Below are 27,608 nucleotides of genomic sequence, written 5' to 3'. Positions count from 1 at the left end.
AGTGTCGCTCCACAGCTCGTCACAGTGCACCTCGCAATCACTTTTTCTCTTCATCTCATTTAAATCACCTCCTGTAACCCTTATTATATGATCCTGAAGTGCCCCAAACAGAGAATTTTGGTAGGGGAATGAGTTGCAACTTTGCTTATTGCTATAGAAATTAAAGCAAGACAAGACCTGGCCATTGCTACCTGTCACTCACTACCTTCAAAGACACATTGCGCTAATCAGTGTTAAGCAGCTATTAAAAGGAGAAACAGGAGGGGCAATTCTGTCTCAAACACACACACACTCACGCCACCATGCTTGGTCTTAAAATGACCGTTTTAAAAGCACCCGGCATTAATGAGGATCCAGCTGATCTCTTAAGCACTCCCAGATCTTAGCACCTCATTGGCTTATATCAAGGGGAGCTGTGACCTTTGTTCCATGTATTAAAAGAAAATGAGACTAATCAGCCCAGTAACAGTGATAAATCACACAGCGGAAATTATAGAGCAGGAATGAGAAGAGAAAAAAATGAGAGTAGGCGGGTTTATGTGTTCCACCATAGGAGGCAAAGAGTCTAAAAGCTTTGATTTGAGGTTGAGAAAGAGAATGTGGGGTTTTAATTCTGTTTCATGATTCATACAGTCACTATTAAGATACAGTGCAAATTGTTCTATGCAAGGGGTGAGAGTGTTATTTTAACAATAAAGGTACAGAGCTTCCTTCTATCACATTTTGACATGTGTTAACAGGCGAAGAAAGACTAGTTATTCAGTCAAACCTCCACTAAGTGTATGCAGTCACTTTACACAGTAATTAATTTTATATTAAACATTCTGCATGCTATTGGAACTCCTTTAAGACAGTGATGCACTGTAAAAGCTGGCAGTGGAATTGGAAAAGAAGCCTGATTTAATTTGTTTTGGAGACTAATTCATGGGTCTACTGTTTATCATGTCAGTTTGTTGTCTGTAACTCTGTTTGCACCAGACTTGCTCCAATACAAAACACAAGTTAGATTATGAAATGATGCTCCTATTACCACTGCTTTTACCTGCAGATATTTCCAATAATCCTAAAGATTCTGCACGGTACAGCTCTTAGCCTAGTCACACATCTTTTTACTGTCCTTATTTCTGATGGTACCACTGGCCAGACTAATGACTTACCCTGACAAGACATTTACCATTCAGTCCCTTGTGGTACCACTTGCTTGATGATCTCATGCTTGCTAAACCAGTGTAATTATTCTAACACAGTTTAATATCTGGGTGACTTATGTACTGATTTATCTTTAATTATTTTTCCCTATGGCTCCCTACTTCATGTCCTTAATGTGTCCTTGAGCTGTTTTTTTTTTTATGCCACAACTTTCTTTGTTGATTTTTTTTGGTTTCGTATTATTGATTAGGTGAATGAAGTTACAATTTATCATTCACCTGTAGTATAATTTTATTTACGACAGCATTTGCTGCATCTTTTGTCTGTTTCATTGTAGCCATCTTCCTGGGTTCATTCCGTATGCCTTATCAGGAAATTCGCCGGATGGTTGTGGAGGTGGACGAGGAGCAACTCACTGAGCCTATGATCCAGGTCGGGCAAGTTTTTCAAAAAGTTTGAATAATGTTAAGCGCTTCATTAGCTTCTCAGACAGCAGATGACCTGACCATGAACTCTGTTTGAGATGTGCACAAACATAGCTGAGATGGAAAGAATGTTTGAACCTTGCTCAACCTACATTGTGCAGTTCTTTACCTTGAGGCTGTAAGTGTACTATTTAGTGCTGGCCTCTCCTACTCACTTGATCGGGTTCGTGTGCCAGCTCTATCAGCTCTATCGTCCTTTATTAGTTGTCTACCTTGAAGCGGCTTGTAGCGGAATCAGGCAACTGTAAATCCTACTGAACATCAGGTGTAAAAGCAGTTGGGAAGGGCAGGGAATCTATGAATATATAAATTAATGCTACACTGATGTGAAGCTGTTCTTTTTCAATGATGTTTTACAGTTGTTCTTTTGTGTCACTGCTTAACAGTTTAGCGTTGTGACCATGAAGTTGTACTTAATATTCACATTTCAGTTCAATGCCACACTCAAAGCAAGTGCAGTGTCTTTCTGTCTGTCTGTGCCTCTCATTCTCTCTTTCTGAGCAGCAATTCAATGAACCAGAATTCAAGTCACTTTTTGCAAAGGAAGACTTGTTAGCTGTTCCTACTTCCTGTTGATTAAATCAGGCTTGCTGAAACTAACAGGAAGATGCTGACTGTAATGGTGACACTGTTTCAGAAAGACTGAAAACACGTCCTTCACATTTCTGTCATGCAGTTTCTCGTTACCTTTCAGACACCATATTTTGTAGGATGATACTGATATCTGAGATGATATATCTAATATAATATAGTTAGACGATTCAGTTGTATTTGGTTAGAATGTAGTTCGAAGTATTTATAATAACCTCTGGTAGACTTTTGTTATTTTTTTCTGCACATTTCCTGTCAGTTTTGTTATTTTTCAAACATCAAAAATAATGTCATTAAGTTCTTTATTTAATACAATGTATTCATAACAGCATGAGGATTCTCATGATAAAATACAACACAACATAAAATACATACTCACCAAAGCAAATAAAAAAGAAAAGATGAATAATTTAAAAGATAAATGTAACTTGAAAACAAATCAAATGAAATTAATACGAAAAAGTAAGTGGAAAACGGATTAAAAGCCTGTTTGTGTAAATACTGCTTGCCTGATTTCCAATGGAAGGCTGACACAGAGGTTTTGAGCCCGTTTGAGCAGTAATGTACTATTACCCTCTGTCTCCAGCTTCTCACTGGACAAATCAACAACAACTGATTGGCGGACATTAAGCCACATAAAGGAAGGCAAGGACGGAGAAGGTCAGCGGTGTAGGGTTGGACAACGAAGGGTTGAAACTTTAAAAACAATTCTAAGGCACACAGGTAGCCAGTGAAAGGGAGGCTAGAATAGGTAAAAATGTGCTCCAGTTTTCTAGTTTGTGTCAGTACCTTGGCAGCAGTAGCTTCTACAAGCTGGAGGCCATCCATTGACTTCCTGGACAGTCCAGCAAATAAACAATGACAGCAGTCTAAATGGCTGAAATAAAAAGCATGAAGAAGAATAGCATTCCGGGTTACATTCGTCAAGCCAAATTCAAATCCGCCTATAGACACACCAAAAAATGTCAAAAAGTTGATGGCTTAGAATATGTGCACCAGTTGTTGAGGATGTTTATAGGGTGCCACAGGAATGAGTTCTAAAACCCAGAAGTAAGGTAGGATTTTAGTGCCCTTGTGTCTAACTTCTCAAACTCAATGAGGATTTTGAATGGGTTTTTGTTTAGATGTCTGAAATAAGTCTGTGGCATAGACTGTATATACATAATGGACGTAGTGACCGTGGCGTCACCCATTGGATTGTGGACTGCCTGTTTCAGGCATTGAGTTCAGCGTTACACTCCTCGCCATCTTGTGTCGGCATCTTGTTTTTGGAAACTAGGAGCAGACCATATTTGGACTGTAGAGGAGCGGGAGGGATTTGACTACTGACTACACACCTCGCTACACCAACCTGGCAACCTGACTGAGCGAAGCTACTGCTAATTCATGTTAATATTAACTGGAGCATTAACTGGGATGTTAATTTTGGCTAGCAAAAAACAAAAACAAAATGTATGTAACTTGTGTAAGAAAATTAACAGCGACTCCTTGGAGTGTCTGTTAGTTCAACTAAATGCTGAACAAGACATTTTTAATGAACAAAACATTCAAATAAACTGTCATTAAGTAAAAATACATTGTGAAATGGTCAAAGTCATGAAACCAAACCGGTAAACATCCTTTTTTATATATATTTAACTTTATTGACACAGTGCCGTGTATACGCATTGCTTTTTTCTTCTCCTGCTGAGGGCTCGCCTTGTTAGTGACCTGTCAATCAAAGGTAGCCATGCCCCAAATCATATGATTCTTTATCTTCCATTTTCTTCTAAATGGGAACATTATTTACACTATCATCATCAAATTGTCTTGAAGAAGATTTTTTTTTACTAGCAATGAGACCATAATGTTGTCCTGAAAAAATGTAATCATGCCGGACACCAGTGAATACCTGTGGGGTTGATATCGAGGTGGTGCCAAGTTATAAGTATCTAGGTGTATACCTGGATAATAAGTTGGACTGGTCCCTAAATACAGACGCTCTCTACAAAAAGGGGCAGAGCCGGCTCTTTTCCTTAAGGAAGCTCAGATCTCTGGACATCTGTAGTAAGATGCTGCAGATGTTTTATCAGTCAGTGGTGGTAGTGTGTTGTTTTATGCTGCAGTCTGCTGGGGAGGCAGCATCAGACACAGAGATGCAAGGTGGTTGGACAGACTGGTCTAAAGAGCTGGCTCTGTGGTTGGAGCCAGGTTGGACATACTGGAGGAGGTGGTGGAGAGATGACCTGTCAAGATGTTCCAGGCCATCCTGAAATACCCAGATCATCCGCTACACAAAACCTTTATGAACCAAAAAATACAGCAGTCGACGGCTCCTCTCTCTCCATTGCAGGACGGAGAGATACAAAAGATCCTTCGCTCAAACAGCCATCAGGCTGTCTCATTCTAACAGAGATTCTACCAGACTAACTGAATTTCCCCTCGGGGATAAATAAAGTAATTTTGATTTGATTTGATTGATTGATTTGACACGCACTCATTTGTCCGTTTTATAGCCTCTAATCGTATTATTCAGTGCTCTTGCGAACTCTTGTAGATTGTAAATTATGTTAATCAGCAATTTATTAGGCTAAGGATTCGCTAGCTTGTCAGAGAGTGTCTAAAGCTAAAAGTAGTGACGCCAGTGACGAAGTCATGCGACCGTGGTGTCGTACGCTAAAGCACAACGTTAGCTTTTTACTTCTGTTTGCTGCATTAACTCTTCAAACATAAGTTAAAAGTAATGATCAATTGTCAGGATTATCCTGCTGAACAAAGCGTGTCAGCATCAGAAACGTGTGCTTGCCACAGAGCTTATTTTCTGCAACGATCCAAAATCAAATGCAAAAATCCCATTGACGAATTCTTAATAGACCCCATGGCGATGCAACTTCCAGGATGGTCTACAAAAATACATCTTTTTGTTTGCTCTCTATTGATGAATTTAAGGAGTTTCGATTAACTGTGATTGATCACTGTAGGTGCGGGTTTGGCTGGCCGAACAAAACAAACAAAAACAAACCTGATTTATGGATGTACATTTCAAAAGAATTAATTTGATCAGTAATTGTTTACTGCAACACAGAGATAATTAATTGTCATTAAGGAAAATTCCATTAAAGTCAAGTAATAAAAGGGGCAATATTTGTTCTGACTCCAGGCATCGGGAACAGGTTTTCAGCCCAATTTGAATGCATCAGACCAACATATTTACTTCATAGTACCAGTGTTTGTGGAAATGGCTATTTAATTCAGAGAAGAAGGCAAAGTAATCAACATGGCTTAAATAATTTACCATTTATTCCTTTTGGCTGTCTAAAAAAACCCAATCATTTTCAATTGTCTTTATACGTATAAATAGCCCTAAGGATATGGTCTTCTGTTTGATAATAAAATACATTTTATTGCAGTTACAAAACTTTAATTTTACTAAAAGTCATCAACAGGGCTGACACTCACCAAAACACACAGCCAATATAACAGCAGTAGGTTAGATTTCTAAACAATCACAATACAAAGAGTGGTAGTCCTAAGGCTCTTTCTAAATTAAATTCAAAGAAAACACCACATGGCTCTGCCGGCATGGACTGTGGGCAAGCGCACTGCTGTTGAGAGCCAGATATAGCCAATCCCCCAAGAGCAAAAGGCTTAATTTTGGACACTTCAAATCGTGACAGTTTGTACATGACAGACAGTGAAAGGTGAAAATGAGATTATAACCGCATCCCACCTACAGTTAATATATTAAAGCACGTCAGACATCCTGATATCACCATCACAACTATTTTTAAAGACAGTAAATTGGTGGCTTTACTCATCTCTGGTTTCTTCCGTGCTGCTTCTCACCCCTTTTCTTTTTCTCTCCTCTTTGCAGAACCTTGTGAAGCACTTACCAGAACAGGAGCAGCTGAACGCCTTGGCCAAGTATAAGAACGAGTATGCCAATTTGTCGGAGCCTGAGCAGTTTGGTGTAGTGGTGAGTCCACACTCGCACACAAACATGCACGCATGCACACAGACAAGAGTGTAAACTCCCCACTAGATTGTTATAGCTTTAACAATAGCCCTTTCATACTGCGTTTCAGCAAAAGTGCCGTAACGAGCTCTCCGATCATTATGCCTTAGGACATTTATACCCGTTCTGCAATGGCGTGATATTACCGTCCATCCACATTGCAATCTGGCATCGTGGAACGAAGTGGGAGGAGACGGTTGCGCTGTTTAACAGAGCAGGGGCAGTATATGCACAATAAGCGACAGCAGCGGCAAGTGCATTCAAAACAATAATGGTGGAAGAACTGCTGTACAGATTCTACATGCTCAAGCAGAGTTGTTCTGCATTTTGCTTAACATGATTCGTTTACAGTCGGACTCAAGTGTGATGCGTGTTTCCCATGATATGTTCCACTTCCTTTCTTATTACCTAAGAACAAACAACGTATGTCACATGTTGTCTGTCTTGCCGGCTGCCCGTTCACATTGATCCTGTCTAAAACAGTCTCACCAATTGTACGCCTCTGTTAATACCTCCAAAGGCGGTACGGAGCCGGGGTCACTTGGTCCCCCCATTATGTCTGTGGGACGTTCAGTTCAGACTGAAGGCAAATTGTCACAAGCTTAAATATCGCATGTAGAACCTGATAATGTAATAAATTCCTGATAATGCAATAACCCCGATAATGTAATGAAAATCTGCACTGGAGTCCATTGAAAATGTAATAAAACCTGATAATGTAATAACTTCCCGATAATGTAATAAAGTGCATTTCCCAATAATGTAATACACTTTTTACCAATAATATAATAAAGTGTAACACCAAGCACCTTTAGATTTCAAGAAGCTGTTGAATGCATGGCAATCATGGATACTTTGTTTGTGAAAAACTGATGAACAGGTCAAAAGTTAATAAACGTTCAACTTTGACCTGTTGGTGGCGCTAGAGCTCTTGAGCTAGAGTTGTCTACACAGTATCACCACTTGAACCCAAGTAATGGGTGGTCTGCTGTTAAATTATTACAATATTTGGGAAGTATTACATTATCAGGACTTACGAAATGAAGGCTAACCTCGTAATGTAATAACCTCCCATTAATGTTATACTTTATTACATTATTGGTAAAAAAAAAAGTGTATTACATTATTGGGAAATACACTTTATTACATTATCAGGTTTTATTACATTTTCAATGGACTCCAGTGCAGATTTTTATTACATTATCGGGAATTTTTACATTATCAGGTTCTACATCGCAGCTTGAAATGGCAATCTGAAAACCGCTAATATGTACATGTATCATAGCATTTTTTTGTAATTCTGTTGATATAAGTGCTCTAACATACTCTTGTGTCAACCAAGTTGAAATTCATTGTGCTATGAATGAAGTGGTTTAACAGAACAAAAGAACATAATTATGCACACAGTTTTATAGAATTGGATTATTTATAAACGTGTCTTATATATGCATTTCTCCCTTTCTTTCTCCTTCTTACGAACACACATACATAAACAGATCACTTTCATATGGATATCCTAATCCTGCGCTTTTTAAAATTCTATCTTTTAAGCCTTAAGAAGAAAGACAGGACACCTGTAGACTGCCACTAATTTATGCACATTAAAGAGCAGCACTGCTGCCTAATTATGTCTGCATCATTTTCTTAAAGACTTTTCAAAGGGGGTTTATTCAGATTTATGCATGAGGAGTGCATCACTTTTTGCTTTTTGTGTTTTTTGTGTTTCTGCCTAGCAACCAAGTTACTGACAAAACACAGAATAATCTTCTTGCCCCGTGCACCCACCTGTTTTGTAAACATCCATGAAAGAGAATCTTATCACTGAATGAAAATGCAGTGACTGTGTGGTTGATTGGGAGGGAGTGGGGGGTGAAAAATAGAGCATGCTCAGCTGTTGTGTATAGATCATCAGGGAGACATAGAACAAAGAAGAGCGTGTTTATATAATGTTGTTTCGCTCCTGTGCCTGCGTGGGCCCAAGGAGGCCTGTGTGCTTTCACCTATCAGAAAAGCTCAGGTTCAAAGGGAATTTTTAATTTACCATTGTGCAGCACATGCATTTTGTCTGTTCTTTTTTCCAGGCCTGCCACTTGATTTGAACTTCACCTTGGGTATAGGAGTGTGTAGCAGGAATACATCTGATTGCATAAAGTGCTGGGCAAATATTTATAGTTTATCAGTATTGTAATATGAGACTCTTGGATTTTTGTGATATCATGATAAGGGGCAAGTGTCTTTTTATGGTTTTTAAGGCTGCAAATAAGTGACGTCATTTTCTAAACTAACCAGTCTATTCTAGCTGATCTATTATTTGCCTTTACCCACGTACAGTAGTAATTATATTGACATTATTGGTGATTATTTGTCTATAATTCCATTGTGTAAAAATATTTTGTCAACCCTACAATAGAGTCACAAAATTGATATTAAGGTATCTGGTCAAAAATGTGGTTTTCTTCTAATCACCCAGCTCTAATCCTATTGCATTAAATAATTTATGGTAGGGTTAGGGTAGGTTATAATCTGTGCAAAATAATCCTTGTTTCCCTTTTTTGTAAAAGTAAAACAATTATCAAAACTTTCTTTAAACAGAATTTTCAAAGAAATTTGAAATCAAGGAGGAATTTAAACAGTACAACAGTACAAATTAGGAAATCTCTACAAATAAACAAACCAAGGCTTGGTCCGTGTTTCTAGCTTGAAATTGACAAATATCAGCATATCACCATTTTTAGGCTGTAGGTTAGATTTTTGGACATTCATAAAGCATGCCCTCTTTGTCTTAACCTATTTCATTATCTGACTTGGCCCTGGAGCTGATCACAGCCTCGATAATGCTTTTGATTTCACCAGATGCACAGCCGCACATTCCACAAGTGTCTTAGAAGCGCTCACCTGCTCTTTTACACTAATAAAAAAGCAAAAATGTTGCCACACCTCCGATTTGAACCAGGCTGCATCGTTGACATAGAAATCGTCACCTGCCATGTTTTTGCGCCTTGTTACAGCCACTAACCCAAGTGACACAGGACGTCAAACAAGTGAAGTCAAAAGAGGACCCCTGTTTAAAAAAGTATCACTAGTCATTCTTGTCTTTTCATTCGAATAGTCAAATATTGCTATTGCAGATTAACTGTCTTGCTACATCTCATCTCGTTACATTTCTAATAAAAGCACATTTTAATGTGTCTTTTACACCAGTTAACTTTATTGCGGTACATCAGTTGCAGTTCATGACTTACAGAAGTCAATCTCTTAAATCTAAGGAATCACTCTGTTTACCAGCATGTGCTTCCTGCTGGCTCAACTTTAGTCACACAGTCCTGATGTCTGGCATGTCTTTGAATTCAAGTCTTTCATCTAGGATTTAAATTGTTGTTGACACTCCACAGAGGCATTCATTTCAAGTTGCCAAAATATTTACCCACATTAATTTGTTTTTACACTATATGGAGCATCATTTTTAATTTTACTGTTATGATATCATGAGAGAAATCTACAGTATACAAACAGAACTGTCTTTTCCCTCTCACCATCCATCACTGAATTCATTTATGACTAAATCTTTATTTTCCATAACTTCTTCTTTACGGTCCATTTGTTATGAACGAACCCGCCCGCCTCATGTTCATAATAATATCTTCAGCAGCTCAGTTTTGCCCAATGCCCTCCTTTGCTTTTAACGGCTGCAAGCATTCAACTTTCTTGAATGCGTACAGGCACTTACTTGCTTTTTCTTTCTTCTTGCTCTGATTATGTTCTCCCTACTATAATATCCTTGTTATATTAATTTTAGCCCATCTCACAGCTCCTTTTCAGCATCTTGTTTGGTTTTTGTGCACCTTGCTACTTTTCAATTTTGCTATATTCTTCTCCTGCTTGTTTCCTCTCCTCCTTTTTTCCTCATACAAATACACACAGCGCACATATACACAAACACACACACACACACGCACATGCTCACTCACTCACTCACCGACTGAAATAGTCATTTGATAACATTACAGTAGCTATAATTAAACCCTTGATGGAGGACATCAAACCGCACAGCCAGCTGTTGTGTGAAACAGACAATTGGAACCTGCGCCCCTCCCCATCACCCCGCACACGTACACAATCACTGTTGTGGCCAGGCCCTGGGCCCAATGCAATATTTTCCAATTTTCTCTAATTGTGTGAGAGTGGTAATCCAAGGCAGCCTATTGTATATTCCACCCCCTCCGCTGCCTGCCCTATATGGACACTAACTCTACAATTAACTTACCAGACCTGGGTCCCAAATCAAATCAGTGCCAGCATCTATTACTACTGCCTAGCAACACTTTCCAGCATGCCCGTTGCATAAATGTCTTTTAAATTAGATCGACTGAATGTGCGAGTGTGCCAAAAGTGTGATTGTAGTTATTTTAGGTTCGACTATGCTCTCTGACTTTGTTCTCTTTTTTGACATCATTTCCCTTACTCCCACTCTTCTCCTCTGTTGCTTTAATGCCTTTTCTATAATTCTCCTTTTTATAATATTGCTTTCTCTTCATAATTCTCTTTTTCCTCCATCTCTTGTCTCTTCTCCCAGATGAGCAGTGTGAAGCGGCTGCGCCCTCGCCTCAGTCACATCCTCTTCCGGCTCCAGTTTGAGGAGCAGGTAAACAACCTGCGTCCAGATATCCTGGCTGTAAACGCTGCTTGTGATGAGGTCAGGAAGAGCCGATCCTTTGGCCGCTTGCTGGAGCTGGTGCTGCTGCTGGGGAATTACATGAACGCAGGCTCTCGAAACGCCCAGTCGTATGGCTTCGACCTCAGTTCCCTCTGCAAGGTGAGGGTTAAAACGCTGACCTGATCATCAATTGTTCACATGCACTATGTAGTCCTTAATCCCTCCGGTGGCAGGGGTTCAGCATGAATGATGCGTGTTAAGGGAAAACAGCTCATGACATAGACCTTTTCTACAAAGTTTTTACAGCAATGTATTTTTTAAAGGGGCACTATTGTGCTAATCTTTAGGTTTATACTAGTACTTTGTGTTTCCTCTATTCCCTCTCTGTCTAAGGCATTCTGTTGTTGCACCTGTCTCTTTAAGCCCGCTCCCAAAAGAGCCCGGTCTGTTTTGTTTTGTTAGCACCTCTGGGACCGTGTCTCTGTTCCTCTGCAGCCTAGGGAATGACTAAGGGAGTATTGCAGCACTTTTTACCATAAAAATAGAACCCAAAGGTAAAAGCTTCTTAAACAAAAGATATACAACCAAACAAGTTTTAGCAGGAATGTAAATGTGAGAAATTGTCCCCAACTATGGACCCCGAGATTGAAATAACCTGAGGCTTTTGCTCTCAAGGATTACTGTTACATACTCATTATTTGGAATTTTGGCCGTGTAAAATATGAACATTGTAAAATTATATATAGGAGAGAAAATAAGGAAAAGCATCATAGGCCCTCTTTAACTACTACAATGAACACAGTAAATCCAATACATACTGAACATTTGTTTTGTGAAGAAGGCCTGTCAGAGTCTTCTTCCTTACTGCAGTGATTACATGACTGAAATTTACATTATGGATGTAGTATTACCATTTTGAGTCATAAGTACAAGCCCTAGTCCAAAGCAATCAATAGTGTTTAGACTTACATTTCGAAGATAAAGCACACTTTATTTAAGTCACATTCAGCATTCAGGATGTCTGTCTCTTCCTGTCTGTCTGTCTGTCTGTCTGTCTGTCTGTCTGTCTTACATTGAGCATCTATGATTATATACTTGTGCATATCTATACTTGTGTGGCTGCGTATTGATGGAGTGTTTTTTTCATTTGTCACCTTGGCTAAGCCATATCGGTGTACTGATCTAAAGTGGCTGTGATTGGACTTTTTGTTTGAAACTTTCATTGGATTGAACAATTTCAGTCCCACAAGATTTTTTCCCCCTTCTATCTGCTGGCATCTGTCAAAGCAGCCAAACCCATGGAGTACTTCATTCTCATTCTCCTGCTCTGAATAGATATCTGAGGCTACATTCACTATCCCTTGAAAGTTTTCACACCTTTCATGGCTATCCATGCTTTGTGGAGCAGGGACATAGCATATATACCTTTTGGCTTTTATATGGCAAGAGGACAGAAGAGTACGCTTTCCGGTATGACAGTGATGGTGAGAACAGAGTGTAATCCTGGAGTAGGCAACTCCTTCAGTGGTTACATTACAGCTGTTGGAACACTCACTGCAGTTTCCACAGTAACAACCATCGCAGCCATTTATCACTGCCACCTTCTCTGCCCTGTTAGACTTTGGTGCTTTAGCTCTATAAACACCAGTGCATGCACAAAAACATGGATTCATACATACAAACATGATGGATTAGTTTCATTAACGTGACAATAATATAGTCAATTAATAAAAGTCGTGATGGAATATGTTTTGTATTTATCGCATTTGTCACGCTGCCGTGCCAGTGTGTTTATTTGCTTATCTTCACGCAGGCATGTTGTAGGACCAAGGTGTGCGTCAATGTCTCCCGTCGAGGCAGGATATAGAGAGGAAGACATCACCTTTGTGCCTGCCCCTGAGTTTGACAACTTAATTCCATGGCACACTCCACAGCACAGGAAAATTGCACCCAGCCCAACTGGAAAAAGCAAAATGTTTACATTGTCAACTATGATTACCATCCATCTAAATTCAGAGAGGGACCTTTTGTGAGCGAGCACTTGAAGCTTTTGAAAAAAATAGGAAAACAGAAATGAAAAGGGAGATGAGAATGTTTGATTAGAGGAGATAATACAAACATGATTAAACCCAGCAGGGCTGAGTACACTGCTGTCTACCAATAGATCACCTAGAGAGATACACAGCAACGCACTCCACAGGAGGGATGTTTGGCAGGGATACTGAGAGACATCTTGGAATTAGACTGCAAAAGAGCGATGATGGAAATTTATCAGAGAAATTGAAAAATTGTTACGTGCAGGGGGGGAGGGAGAGGCACAAAGCACAGGGAGGTCATCGCATTGTGAATATGCGTCTGCTCCCCGAGCACATGACATGAAATTCTCTGTAGCACTGTCAACACACAGCCTATATCAAGCCACTGAAAGGGCTTGTGGTAGCTGAATGAAGGACGATGTAGATATGAGTGGTTACAACAACATTTCTTATTAATTCTCTACTGAAGCTTTCCAACTGAAATTAAATTGCTCTTTTCCTCTGCCACAGCATAGATACCTGCTCTGTAAATCATTTGCCCTGTGTTCTTTGAGAACTAAAATCAGGAACTAAAAGGGAGGAATGTAATTATGACCTCAGTCAGTACAGCCAATCAAAGCTTGGATACAGGAATGTCAGTGTTCTGTCAAAGGCAGAGCAGACCGTTGCACTGAGCCAGACAGCCAGCTGCAACACAATATAATAACCATAGACTTTAAACAACAACCCACGTTAGCTCTCCTGCTAAAGTCTCCGTCTTATCTAACTCACAAACATGAACACGCGTCTTAATCCTGCACCTTCGCTTGCTGAACGAGCTACCAAACAAACCATCCCCGGGGAAGAGTGCACTGCTAATGTCAGTTTGGAGGCGAGATCGCTATTTAGCTGCTCAGCTGCAGCACATTAAGCAGCGTGTAGACGTACCTGCAAATGTCACTGGGGTCCAGTTAGATGCTGGTGTGCTCTTTACTCTTCAATAGCAACAACGACTCGTTGTCTGGTGGCTACAGCCCATGTTTCTTTAATTTGTCTCTCGTTTTCCTACGGTGTAACACTGGCACTCTGCTGTCAATCAACCTATCAAACCACCTCTACTACTTATCAGGTTTGGTTTGGCTTGTGACCTTTTAACTAACAAGGAAAGTTTAAGGAACCACTTTGTGCCTATCAGATATGCAATCAGCATGTCCATGAACAGAGCAGCTTTATCACCAAATCGTTAGAAAGTATTTGTTAAAAGTGACACAAAAGGAATTAATAAACTTCTCTAATAAAATGCATATTTTTTGGCTTTCTTTTCACGTTTGTTTATGTTTTTCTCTACAGCTAAAGGACACAAAATCAGCGGATCAAAAGTCCACATTACTACATTTCCTGGCGCAAGTATGTGAGGAGGAATTTCCAGATGTGATCAAGTTTGTTGAAGATCTGGAGCACGTGGACCGAGCTAGCAGAGGTAATATACTTTATTACTCATATGGATAAACCTCCACACACATGCACACATTAACATAACATCCTATAGGTCTTATAAAAATAGACAGACTCATTATGACCTGACAGGAAACAAACAACTTTGCTGTTTACCTGCATCTCGGCACTACGCATCATTTGTTTTTGACTCATTTTAAGCATGCATGGATCACTACTCTAATTAGCAGGTAACAACCACATTGCTACTTGAGAGTTTTAGCACCGGATCTACCTCTTCTTTCTCTGAGGCTATATCACAGTGTGATTATTGCTGTTATTTTAGTTTCCTGCTGGTGTCAACATAAGGTCTTTTCAGCTCAGCGGGGTCCGTGGCACCCTGCCAGGGCATACGTGAAAACTTTTCAAGATTGTACTTTTTTTTTTTTTCACAAAAAGTTCCATTGTTCAATGATTAATGAATAATATGTAACATATGATTGTTCATATTTCACTTTCTAATCCAACAAATCTTTAACTCTTTGAATCTGCAGATAGGTTTAATACATGTCTGATATATTTCTATTTAATTTCCCTTCTGTTGTTTTTTCATATAACCAAGTCTACAGAAGTGTAAAAAAAAAAAGTAATTATTCCAAGGGACATACATGAGGGAGTCCCAAGTATATTTTCAATCTCGTAATGGGTCATTGGCGCAAAAAACAAACAAACAATTGAAAACTTTTTCTTTAGTTCCACCAGTACACAGAGAGTTTCATCCACTCGCCTTCAAATCAACATCCCTGGCGATGTTCACCAGCATGACTTTGCCAGCTGGTCTTACAAATGCTAAATTAGTAATAAAGTAGTTGGACTATTCTTTGAGCAAACAAAAGGCATACAACAAGACGCTTTTTTCCCCCTGTCTCTGTTCTGCAGCTCTCTGTGACAAGCTCTTAGCTGTCTGGAACTCTGAAAAGCAGGTCTCTTTAGCTTTGAGTTAAATAAGCTTGTTATGTCATCTTTTCTTTAGGCAACTGAGGGTATGCTATTAAAACTGAATACTGAATAATAATTCATATGTTTAGAAAGAACACTTTGGTCTCTTGTTTGATGGTGGCCATTAAGCGATACTGCCTGACATAAACAATACTGATGGTATGGATAATGGCAGTGGTAATTGATGGGAAAGGTGAGCCTAATGAAAAAATAATGAGCTGTGTGGGTTGTCCAGACATTTAAACTACTGATATCTTGAACCTTATCATATGTTAACACAGTACCATTTCCATTCAGTTGAGTTTAACCCTTGAGATCCATCAGCCTCCAGACAAAACAAAGAACTTTTACCTACAAGCACTGACTTTTTTCTTTTTTCCTTTTATCTTTTATTTATTAATTCCCTGTTAAGCGTCTTTGAGTGTCTTGAAAAGTGCTTAACAGTATATAAATGTTATTTTATTTATTATTATTATTATTATTATGAGCTTCTGCACTGTAATCTTATGGGAGAGAAGGGGTCCCAGATCACTGCACCCAAACAGTCCAACATGACAAGAAGATTCAGTCATTTTACATAGAATTCTAGGGGTTTAATGATTCTCCAAATGCAAATTTAAAAAACCTGAGAAAAAAAAAGTCTGGGTTCAAGATCAATAAAGAACACTCTATGCTTTGCTGACAACTGACTTTGTTCATAAACTTAGAAAATGAATACAAATGCTTCACACATTTGAACCCAAATGAAATAATTACATCTGTCCTCTTGCCCCTGAGAGGCGCAAAAACTTGGACATTCTTTGCTTTCTTTAGAATGAACATACAGAAATGCAGACATTATTAATCCCCCCAAAAATGTTCTTAAAAGTATGGAATATATGGAATATGTCTGCACAGCCATGCCTCTGAAGCACATAATACTGCATTCACAAGACTGTGACAGACAGGACCGAACTTCAACAAAAGACCATTGACACCCCAATTTATTCTATTAACACAAATTGTAAACCACAAGATTAGATTTTGTTTTTCTACACATACTTGTTTTGGCTGTATTTGAGCAATAAGGAGACATCTAGCAAAAGATGTTACAGGATGTTCTTTGGAAAGCTTAATGCATAAACAGACAACAACCTCGACAGAAATGGAGCATTTTTCTTCTTTATTCCTTTGTTTTACTTTGAGCTTAACTTTACCTTTCTACTTTGGTAACTCTCTGGGGATTATTCTGGAATTAGATGCTTGTTGATTCTGTAAACATGCATTGTATTTTTCCAGTTTACTGTTTGATCTATGCTACGCTCTGCTCATCTGCACTGCTGTTTGATACTTACATTAATCTTTTGCTGTAGAGCATTTACAAGAGTTATAGGTTTACTTTACAAGAGAATCCTTCAGGTCACGTCTCCCGCTTAGATGAAGAACAATAGACTGTTTTAAAAGTAGTTAAAGTTTCTTTGTTGCACAAATCGACCGTTTTCTGTTTATTTGACATGCAGGCATGAGTTTGGCCAGTGTTTCTTGAGTGTGGTAAAGGTCACAGGCAAGCAGGGATAGGTGGACAGAGGAGGCTGAGTTGTGTTCTTTGTTCATATTGCTATAGGCAGTTCTCAGGAGGAAGAGAGCAGCAGTCTGTCTACAGTGTATATGTGTGTATGTGTTTGCAATTACGTGTGCGGCCATATTGTCACAGCGTGTTTCCTGTTGCTCTAAAGAAGATTTTACCCACTGCTCCATTCCCAGCAGGAGAGAGTGAAGGAAAGGGTGAGGAGGAGAAAACAGAGTGAGGATGAAATATGTGACTTTATTGTTTAGACTCTTCCTCGTAAGGACCCCTCCCGGTTTTGTTGGGGCTTTAATAATCTGTGGATAACGATGCTCCTGTTGAGTGTTTCATTTCTCCCCCAACATGCTGCGTGTCCACAAGCCCTTGGCCAAGACTCATAAGTACAAGGGCGAGATCAATGGGGGAGCACACTCCTTGGATCTCTCTCCAAGCTCTGTCCACCTCCTTACCTCAAGCTGAGTATATATTTGCATCCACATAGATGTGGTGTTCCATCTCAGTCAGTGTCTTTCTCTGTGTGTCTGTACCATTATGAGATGCATACACTAAATGTCTCATCTCTCCATATCAAGTATTCAGACACACAAATCCCATTTCGTCTTTGTAAACCATGCTCTTGACTGGCTTCCTTTTCATCAGCTCTGACAGCCATTCGGGAGGCCTGAAGACACAGTAAAAGGCAGCATTACATTCATAGACACTAACCAAAGAGCTTACTTGAGCATGAAAACAAGGTTGGATAGAGGTAGCAGTAATGATTTGCGCTTCTGTTGCAAAAGCTGCTGTCTTTTGACTGTGTGTCTTCGTTTTCCCCCATTGCCAATCCCGTCTCTCATGGAAGCAAAACTGCAGCTTATTCAGGCTTCCTTTGTGCCTGTCTTCTTATTTCTGCCCCTCTGTCTTCTTTTCAGCACTACAATCATTATTTCTCCCGACAGAGAGAAGCAGTCCTTGTGTGCAGCTTCTCTATGTCATTTTCTATGTATCTATCTATGTATCTATTTATGTCTGTCAATATCTCTCTGTGTCTGTCTGTTTCCGTCTATCTTTCTTGTCTGTGTCTCTGTCTGGTTTTAGGGTCTATCAATCTTGCTCCCCGTCCCTTTTCTCCCCTATTACTATTGCTTTTGTCCTTCATCACAAACACACGCACACATACACACAGTACACACTAGTCAGGTTTGGGCAATTAGGGTGGTTTGTTGCGCGGTACTTGGTGCTGAACTTGATGTTGAAATCAGACAAACACGGAGACATATTAATGTGCTCAATCAGGCTACTTCAGCTCGTTTCTCTTCAAATACGGCGTTTCAGCAGCAGAAACTCTGCTTACTGGGGAAAACTAGGCGTGATTCTAAATAGACGTGTGTAAACTTTTTTTTTCTTCCTGCAAAGACAGAAAAGCTGCCTTGGTTTGCTCTCTGTGTGAGGCGTGTGGCCCTGAGGAGTCATTAAGGAGTAATGTGAGGAATCAACTATATTGAGATGTTTCTTTAATATGCACTTCAAGCTTTGTTTTGCCACATGCAGTCTGAATGACGAGCCTCAGGCTGAAAGTATATAGAATGAGCAGTCCACACGGCAACTTGCAGCTCAGTGACATTCATGCTCTTTTTGTATGTCGTGTGTGAGTGTGCACTAGGACTTCCTGTATTATGAGTCTCCAGCTCCCAGGCTCTGGCACCATCAGTCTAGTCATACTTGTCTCTCAGGCCTTGGCCTCATAAGGAAGACCTGCGTTTTTCCAGCCTCTTAATTTCCATACATCAAAGAATGATCTATAGTGGAGCTATTGTGTGTACGGGGGCTGTTTGCGAGCGAGTAAGCAGGGTTGTGTACTCTACTCACTCTCATTTATAGCACAGCAGGTTGGCAGAGTAATAAAAGGATGTCAATGGGGGATTTGACCTCTACAAATATTCCAATTATTATTATTCTAAAACATCCTATATCTGTCTGCAACCCCTCTGGACCACAGAGGCATTCAGGCCCCACTGCTCATAAAACTCACTCACGCTTTAACACACAGAAAGAGAAAGTGAGAGCAGGGTGGCCAGAGAGGACAAAGAAGAATGGAATGGAAACACCGTTATATGTTTTGTCTCCACGCGTGCTTGTCACCCTACCACGGAGCAATTATTTCACAATTCCTAAGTTGTATGTGACAGATGTGTGCTTATACAGAACATCAGTCTCATCTGCTTTGATTTGATTGAACACACATTTCTGTGTGTTTAACAAAACATCCCAGCTGCCTTACTCGCACTCCTGATCAGTCCCAGGCAGATTTTTCTCCTGAAGCATATGCCTGAGTTACCTGTTCTTCATCATATGCCCCTCCTCCTGTGGGTGCTGGCTTGTCTTTCATTTTCTCTGTTATTTTTTTTATGGAGGAAACCTGCAGCTTGGATTGTGAAGCTAAGAAAAGAGGAGATCCCTCACTGTTGTGCTTTCTGCCTCGTCGTTCCCTTGCTCTTTTCTCAGTCAGTGCATCACTGGGCTTTAATCATTTCTATTAACAGACTGCCAGCCTGGCCTCCTTCCACTCCTGCACGCTGCCCACACCTCATTCAGCAGATTTTGGTTGCTTGGTTATGCAAAAAGCTTTCATGAAAAAAAGAGAAACCGATTTAAATGGAATTGATGGAGCAGGTGAAGTGTCAGTTTGTGATTGTTTACTAAAATGCCTTTTGGACAATTTTCATATTGGGCATTGCTCAAATGTATGGAAATCATTGATTATTTAGTGTGTTATTGAGTGTTGACAGAATCCAAAGTGTTTCTGTTAAGAGGCCATTAACCTTTAAGCTGGGAGGCAGAAGGGCATGGAGGTTGTATATTTCCATTTCCTGACAGTGAACTAACATGTGAACAGGAATTTTATATTATATATAGAATCTCTAAAAACCAACAGAGGCTGCAGTTTTTGGAGAGCTGCTGATGTGTGACTTTGATTTTATTACAGCACCTAGTTTGCTAAAAGGAAAGACATCTGCATTTAGTTTCTTTACAAAGCCTCCTTGTACAATATTACATAAATAAATTAAACACTTTATCTAACCAGGAAATCTTTTGAGATACATTATCTCTTTTACAAGAGGGACCTGGTCATAATTGCAGCATAAAGTACTTAACACATAGTCACATAAGAACACGCTTGCTGTAACTACTTCACATTCACATTCACCTATAGCACAATAAAACTGGACCTGAGAGGCAAGAAAAGACGTAACTGTTGGACAATATTACAGTCCTTCTGCACCTTTTGTCGTCAACGCCGATAATGAAGATATCTGAATGTAATGCAGTTGCATTCTGTCTTTTTTAAAATATACAATATTGTTTTAAAGAAATTAGGAAAACACATGATAAATACAAAATAATATTTACATTTTTTACTTTCAAATTCCAACTAGCACTTCAATGTTATTTTCATTTAGGACACATTACTGCCCATTCCAAAATCCACATAATAACTGAGTAGCACAATAGTGGCACACAAGTGTTTTTATATTGACTTATTTTTATGCATATTTTAAAGTCTTAGCATTAGAAAAGCTGAATGGAAACATCAAAATTCGATACATTTTCGCAATTGAGCAAAAAGTTTTTACACTCCCTTCAGGTGGTTTTTGCCTTGATGCACAAACGATGGAAATACCTTACAGACTTGATTCTGAAGTAATGAACATTAACCCAGTGAACAACACATGACTCTACATCTAGCTCCAACATTGGCTTGTGCGTTGCTTAACTGGATGCGCTCTTCCCAATTGCTTTTATTCTTTTTCTTAAAATCTTCCTCTGGCTAACCCCTACTTAAATACCCTTTTTTTCCTTTTTACTGTTCAGATTGGCAGAGCCATTTCTTACCAAAAAAAAAATCAATGTAGCAGCCAGTCAGTGCAGAACAGTTGTCTGTGAATTCTGCTCTGATTGAGACACCATTGGTCACAAAGTCCTCTGTGACAAGATTTTTAAATCATGAGTGACTGAATCATGAGCTGAATGAATGGGTAGTTTTGTACGTACATGTCCCCTTTTACCTCCAGTGAAAAGACCGTACTCACACTCCATTAAAGTTTTTAAAGAGAAACTGTACTTCATCTTCAGCTACAGTGGTTAGAATTTTTGTAGTTAAGATGTCAGATTGAACAAGTGTGTGTGTGTTTCCAAGACAGTATGTTCCCATCAATAAATGGGGTTTATGCTCTAAATTCAGTGAGAAGCTTAGCCACATTGAAGTTCTCGCTTTCTTTTTTTTCCATTTCGCAAAGCATGTATTAGGATCAAGGGACATTTGAAACTACTTAAAAATAAGCAGCTTATGCCTTTTTGTCAAGCAGGGTCTAATCAGGGTAATTTAAGCCATATGCTATATTCAGTGACTAGCTTAAAGTGTCAGCCATGACCAACTTAACAGAAAGTTAGGCTCAGTGTTCCCCCTGCTCTCCCACCTGCATGATCCGTGCACCTGTTGATAAGACTAAAGACAAAAGGCTGACGGGCGTAGAAAAAATTCCTCTTCAACAGCCTTCCTACTACTTTAATCTGTTACTGTTTGTGTTACTGGAAAGCCACACATCTAGTTTAAATGTGTGAGAAAGCACAGCAGGCATTTGCTTTCTCTACAGTATGTGTGTCAGAAAGGGCATTGCATTCTTATACTAATTTAATTGTTTACGACATACACCTGAGCATATAAGAGGCAAACCGAATAGGAGAAAGCTATGTATTGTACGTACCTTCAATAGATGTTTATTTTTTTTCTTCAATCATTGTTTATTCCCATGGTGTTTCTGGCACAGTGTGAACCCACACCAACCATGCTTTGCAATTGAGCTGGCTTGTCTTTCATTTTCCCTGTTATTTTTTTTGTGTATGTTGTTTTTTTTCTGATTCTTTCAGAGCCTCAAAATAATAATGCATTTGATTGCACCTGTAATTGAGTTGTCCTCTCTCTGCTTCTTTCTTTCACATTTATGTGGCACGTGGGTGTGTTTGTGTGGTGTTACGAATGTGTGTGTGTGCGCTCTACGTGGGTGGGTGTGTGTGTGTCAGTGTCTGCAGAGAATCTGGAAAAGAGCCTCAGGCAGATGGAGAGGCAGCTGCTGCAGCTGGAGAGAGACCTGGAGACTTTCTCCTCCCCCGATGACCCCAACGACATGTTCCTCACTAAAATGGCTATATCCTTTTACACACGCACGCATTCACACACCAGTTCAAGGCATTATTCAATGAGTTTACCCTAATGTATCAAACTGAGCTAAATTTGAAGAATGCGTCTTGAACTGGTTCATTTACGTGTTTTCACTGTGGTGCTGCATCGTCTGACAGATTAGCAAGTTTTCATAACTTCAGGTATAACTTCAGAAGTTGTGGTGCAAAGAGGAAGGAAGATTTGGTTGATAAAATGCCCAGGTAAACACATTTCCTTTACCTTTTACTTACACTTTTAAATTAATTAAAATATAAAAATTCAGATGAATCATCATCATTAGTTAATCTCAAATTGATCCTACATTTTTTATCTGTTCAAAATGAACCGTAAAAGAAGATTTTTCAACTATATAATATTTTTATCAACACCGGAGTATACAAATTTCCCTGCTTTATGCGATTTTATGTAGATATTAGTAATATAAATCAACTTATAGTAATAGTTAAAGGGATATTTCAGGGTTTTTTTTAAGTGGGGTTGTATGAGGTGCTTTCCCACAGTCAAATTATTACCTGCAGTTGATGATGGTGCATTCCAAGTTTAGAGATCTAGAAGTGCGCTCGAGGCAGAAAACAGACCTCAGACCAAGACTGTCACATAACGTATTTTAGTCATCTAAACATAGGCTCACCCTTAAAATGTTATATATACCGGTACCCTTTTATGTATCTAATGTTGCTATCCACAGCCTTTTCATTTGGCACTTCTTTTAGTCAATCGTAGAACTTCCATATTCCTACACATAAGCGCTGCAGATCAGCTGTCTTGGTTTGGTTAATGGAGATGGTTAATTGGTGACATGTGCACAAGTAATGAGTGGCATCCTATTCGATGGAGAGGTTTTTGTATAAGTATTCTCTCTCAGTACTTCACAGTGAGGACATCGTCAAAATGAAGGGGAGAGAGAGAGAATTGGGACAGAGCATCCTGTATCTCCGTCACTCTCTTTCTCTTTCACAATGTTACTCATGATTGAGTGTTCCAGGAGACAGAACAAGAGTGTTTTAATATATTTTATTCAGTGTCAGTGTATGATCATTAAACACAAGTGCTAATTCACAAACGCATAAATACACAATATCTCTTTGACATTTCAGTCCTCTTTTGATATGCAGGTGCATTTTTGACAGCTGTCCACATCTGTTTGGCAGTAGTGTTAATTATTCACTGTCCTTTGAGGTAGTTCCTGTGGATCAGGTTGACAGACGTGTCTCAGTCCAGGTGTGTAAGTGTGTGTTCAATAATACACCCTGTACCTTGCCTCCTTCATGTAGTTTTGATCGATAGCCTTGGGGCCTGGGCACTGATGGCTTGTGCTGCAGTAGTTAGCAGAGAACTTGAGTGCAACACAGAAAGGTTCACTGAGAATGGATTTGACAGCTCTGTCTTTCACTGCCTCGCTTTCCAATTCCAGGTGCCTTGCACAAAATGTCTTATTTTAGCAACACTGATTAAAAATTCCATCAAACTTGAAAATGAAATCTGAAATGTTACTGTAAGCCTCTAGTTAAATTAAAAAACTGGCCGTCAAGGCTCTACTTTTCAGGAAATGTCACCTCAACACTCTCACTAATGCTGCATTTCCACTGCATGGTATGGTATAGCTCTACTCAACCCAACTTGCTCTTTTTTTTTGGTTTTCGATTAGCAAAAGGATAGTACCTGGTACCTTCTTGTGGTTCCGGCTTTGTTGAGGTTTAAAGTGAGCTGAGTCGATACTAGAAGGTAATGTTCAAACACTGCAGATGACTGATTGGTCGGAGAGAACCGTCACTATAATGACACAGGAAATCCTGCACAAACTCGCCATTTTTAAACAGCCAAGTTGCGGCAATTTTTTTACATTTTGACACAGATTTTTAAAAAATGTCAGCTTGTATAATTATACTACATCCACTACATGGTACAATTGAAGAAGTGCTGACAATCCTTTGTTTGGAATAAATCAGTGTCACGTTGAAGATAATGTCATGGCAGTTTCATGTGGCGTCGCTATGGCCTTCAGCTGAGAGTCCTGCCTACACTGAGTTGGTACTATCTGCAGTGGAAAATGGAATAGAGAAAAAAATCTGGTATCAAAAATAAATGGGTTCAAGTCAACCGTGCAATGGAAATAGAATATAAGGGCTGGGAAGAATTATTGTAATTTGATAGGATCAGAACTTTGCCATTCAGATTTGCACTAGCTCAGTTTATGCACCTTTAAATGACATTAATTATTTACATAATTATTTTGTATTGTAAAGAATTATTTATTATTTTTTTGTTGAACAAAACGGTTTTAGGAAGCAAAACAAAACAAAAACAGGTTATTCCCTCAAAAGCGATGTTTCTAACTCTAATGCAGGAAGCTGGTTCAGAATAATAATTAATCATATATATATTTTTTTTTTTAATCAATAAAGGCAAGCCATAATTGTATAATCACGCTCTTTAAAGTGAATTTTGACTGGGCCATTTTCCAATATCACATTAAAAAATACTGACCATTACTGAGCATTAGACAGTCATATCTTTGAAGATTCCCACTCATCCAGGTCCTGTGATATCTAAAGGTACCAGATCAAAGACAAAGAGGTTTGTTCTTTTATTCTTGAAGTTCCTTGGCGAAATCCTCAAGAAACCTCTTTTAATACGATGCAATCATGTGAAAAATGTACATATGGTGGCTTCACCTGCAGTTGATAAAGTATGTTGGTGATGGTCATTATTCCAACCGGCAGAACAGTCAGTCAGCAGCTAACACGAGAAGCCTGGAGTGTCACATTGGTGACATTGAAAATTCCATTATCACTTCATGCGCCACTCGAGTATACAGCCACTGTGTTATTGGTCTAGTGTTACACTTCTGAATGTGAGCCAAGCTTGTAAAGGTGGCACATTAGAACATAAGAGAAACAGAAGGAGAATGAGCAGATGAAAAATGGGAGAAGAAAATAGGATTGAATAGATGGGGGCGAAAAGAGTAAAGGATCAGTAAGAACGCGAGAGTGAACAGAGATTTCTTAGAATGAGCTGCAGTGAACCACTGAATTCTCCCGAATAGGTAAGAAGTCAGGAAAGCGGGAACAGGAGGAGGAGAAATATTTTGCACCCCATGATACTTATCAACCATGGCTCTCGGCTATTTCTTCTTTTCTCCCTCTTGCTTTCCATCACCTGCTCAGGCTTTCCTCATACCTCTTTCCCCCAGCTCCTTGCTTGGAGAGATATTCCTGACAAGTTAATCTGGGAACAGTGCCTATTGAACAGCATTTACCCAGCTGTGAATAGGTGGTCCCATCCCCAGCCAGATTCAACCGAGGCCAGGTGTCAAATAGGTCCATCAATTGAGCTATAATGAAGGGCCACAATAGCAGCCCACATCATTGTGATACCACACACACAGACACTTTTGCCTTTTATCCGCCATGAGACAAGGTTTTTGGGGTCATTAGCAGGCCTGCTGGTAAGGGACACATCATTTTCTTTTTCTTTTTTATTGATTTTCACAGAAAGTTACCTTGACTATTTAAAAAGAAGCAGATTGGTTCAAACTAATTCTAACCCAAACCCAGGTTTTATTTTCTCATACATCAAACACTTTTGTATTAAACAAGGTCCTTGCATGCTTTTGGAAATAGCAACATAAAACCCCCAAAGAGCTAAAATATAAAAATATATGTATCAATGCATTTAATTTCAAACATCTTGCCTGCTAGATTTTCACATAGAGGATTATGTGCATGGTGACTTACAGTGGACTTTCTTAAGGGTATGCCCTCATAGTAGGCAGGATGTGTATTTGTGCTCTCGCTTTCCCACTCACTTTGCTCTGACACTGACACCTCTCCAGCTCATGTTGACACAACCATTACTTATTTGTCCTCATCCACACATATCCGCGACTGCACCAACATAGCAGAGCTGTCCTTTGCTTTTCTAAGTTTAACCAGGAAGACCTTTTAATGCACTTCAATCGTCTGTGCTAGTCATTTTGGGCGCAGACTACTGCACAGTTCTTCTTAAATTGAGTAATATTTTTGCTTAAGAAGATGTCTGTGTGTTGAAGGATATATACACGTATGTGAGGACCAGCTCTTGCCGCTATTGTGGGGGCATTTTGAGGTGCAAGGGCATGTCGTTGGTTGCACAGTGAGAAAAAAAGCAATATTTTGTGTTACTCTGCTTTAAAAGCATAAGCAGACTTAGATAGTTTGCTGCAGCATTTGGCACAGAACTAGTGCTGTGAGCACAGCTCAACAGTAATGTGTAGTTATCGGCTGTGTTTACATTGACTGTGAAATAAGTGCAAAGATTTCTGAAAGTTTTTTCAGTAAATTATAATCTGATGGGCTTTAAAGTAGCAGAGGTGGGTGAGGCTAATTTGAACTATGAGTGCAGTAAACTCTGCCCAAGTGTGGATTTTGGGCTACTTGTTTTCAGAGTAGAATATATTCAGTTTTTTATTTTTTATTTGTGTTTGCAATTGTGTTTAATATTGTGCATGTCAGATAAACCCACACACTTTGCCAGCAGCCATACACGAGCCACAGATGCTAGAGGCTGCAGGGGGTCATAGCAGTGAACACACTGTAGAAGTAACCTGACTGACAGTATCAGAGCTCCCCATGCCAACAACACAGTTTACCACTGAGAATCTGTTTTCCAGCTTCAGATCCTCACAGCAACACATGTGAATGCTATTTTCTACACTTCCTGTATTGCTGTCAAATAGGGCATATGTATACTTGCTATAACATTTAATTATCACCTAATGGGTGATGGATGTGTTTGCGACCTTGACTCTAGTCCTCACAGCTTCAGTAATGTTGCCAGGGAGCAGTATGGCAAGCTGGTGATAATGCACAGCAATATGGAGACGCTTTATCAGAACATGCTGGAGTACTTTGCCGTGGATCCCAAGAAGACCTCTGTGGAGGAGCTGTTCACTGACCTCAGCAACTTCCGTGCCATGTTCACTGTGAGTATACTGTACTGTTGATTGACCCATAGTAGCATGGAAACAAAAGCATGACATTGTGAAAAAAAAATAGGCTTGTCACAATTTTGTTTTGACATTGAAAATCGATAGCTTTCATGTATCTTTTTAAAGAAGTATTTGAAAATGTAAAAGACAGTTCTCAAGGCATAAAACCAAAAGATGCTGTATATTAATAAACTAGACTTCATATTATCATGGTATGGATGTCAGTGCTGAGGAAAAAATGTTTGAACCCAACATTTAATTGAAATGTGATCTAAAAAACGTGTAATTGGAAATGATGGTTGATGAGCTGATTTTCAGTGGAATTGGCAGTACAAGGATTTGTTTTGCATTACAGGAAGTACTTGATTACATTTTGATATAACGAGAATTATATGTATTGCAGCTTTAATAACACAGTGTGCTTTATTTATTTATTTTTCTACCAGAAACTAGTTAATTTGTTGGCTTTTGCAGCATTCAAATCATTAACAAGTTAAAGTTAAAACTTTTACTATTTTTTTGTTATTGGC

General features: G+C 39.3%; 1 protein-coding gene across 1 annotated transcript in view; it reads left to right on the top strand.

Annotated features, from left to right (window-relative positions):
• The window catches only part of LOC131987059 (protein diaphanous homolog 3-like), a 181,712-nt gene that overhangs the window by 75,674 nt on the left and 78,430 nt on the right, over positions 1–27,608 (top strand). The window contains exons 19-24 of the mRNA XM_059352207.1: positions 1,487–1,581; positions 6,079–6,180; positions 10,793–11,032; positions 14,239–14,368; positions 21,950–22,074; positions 26,908–27,072. Coding sequence (XP_059208190.1) covers positions 1,487–1,581; positions 6,079–6,180; positions 10,793–11,032; positions 14,239–14,368; positions 21,950–22,074; positions 26,908–27,072 — 857 coding nt within the window. The remainder of the gene's footprint in view (positions 1–1,486; positions 1,582–6,078; positions 6,181–10,792; positions 11,033–14,238; positions 14,369–21,949; positions 22,075–26,907; positions 27,073–27,608) is intronic.

This window comes from Centropristis striata, chromosome 2, assembly GCF_030273125.1.
Source record: "Centropristis striata isolate RG_2023a ecotype Rhode Island chromosome 2, C.striata_1.0, whole genome shotgun sequence".
In the NCBI taxonomy this organism is placed as follows: domain Eukaryota; kingdom Metazoa; phylum Chordata; class Actinopteri; order Perciformes; family Serranidae; genus Centropristis; species Centropristis striata.
The sequence above is the reverse complement of the archived record's forward strand: the minus strand, read 5'-3'. Positions and strand labels throughout refer to the sequence as shown.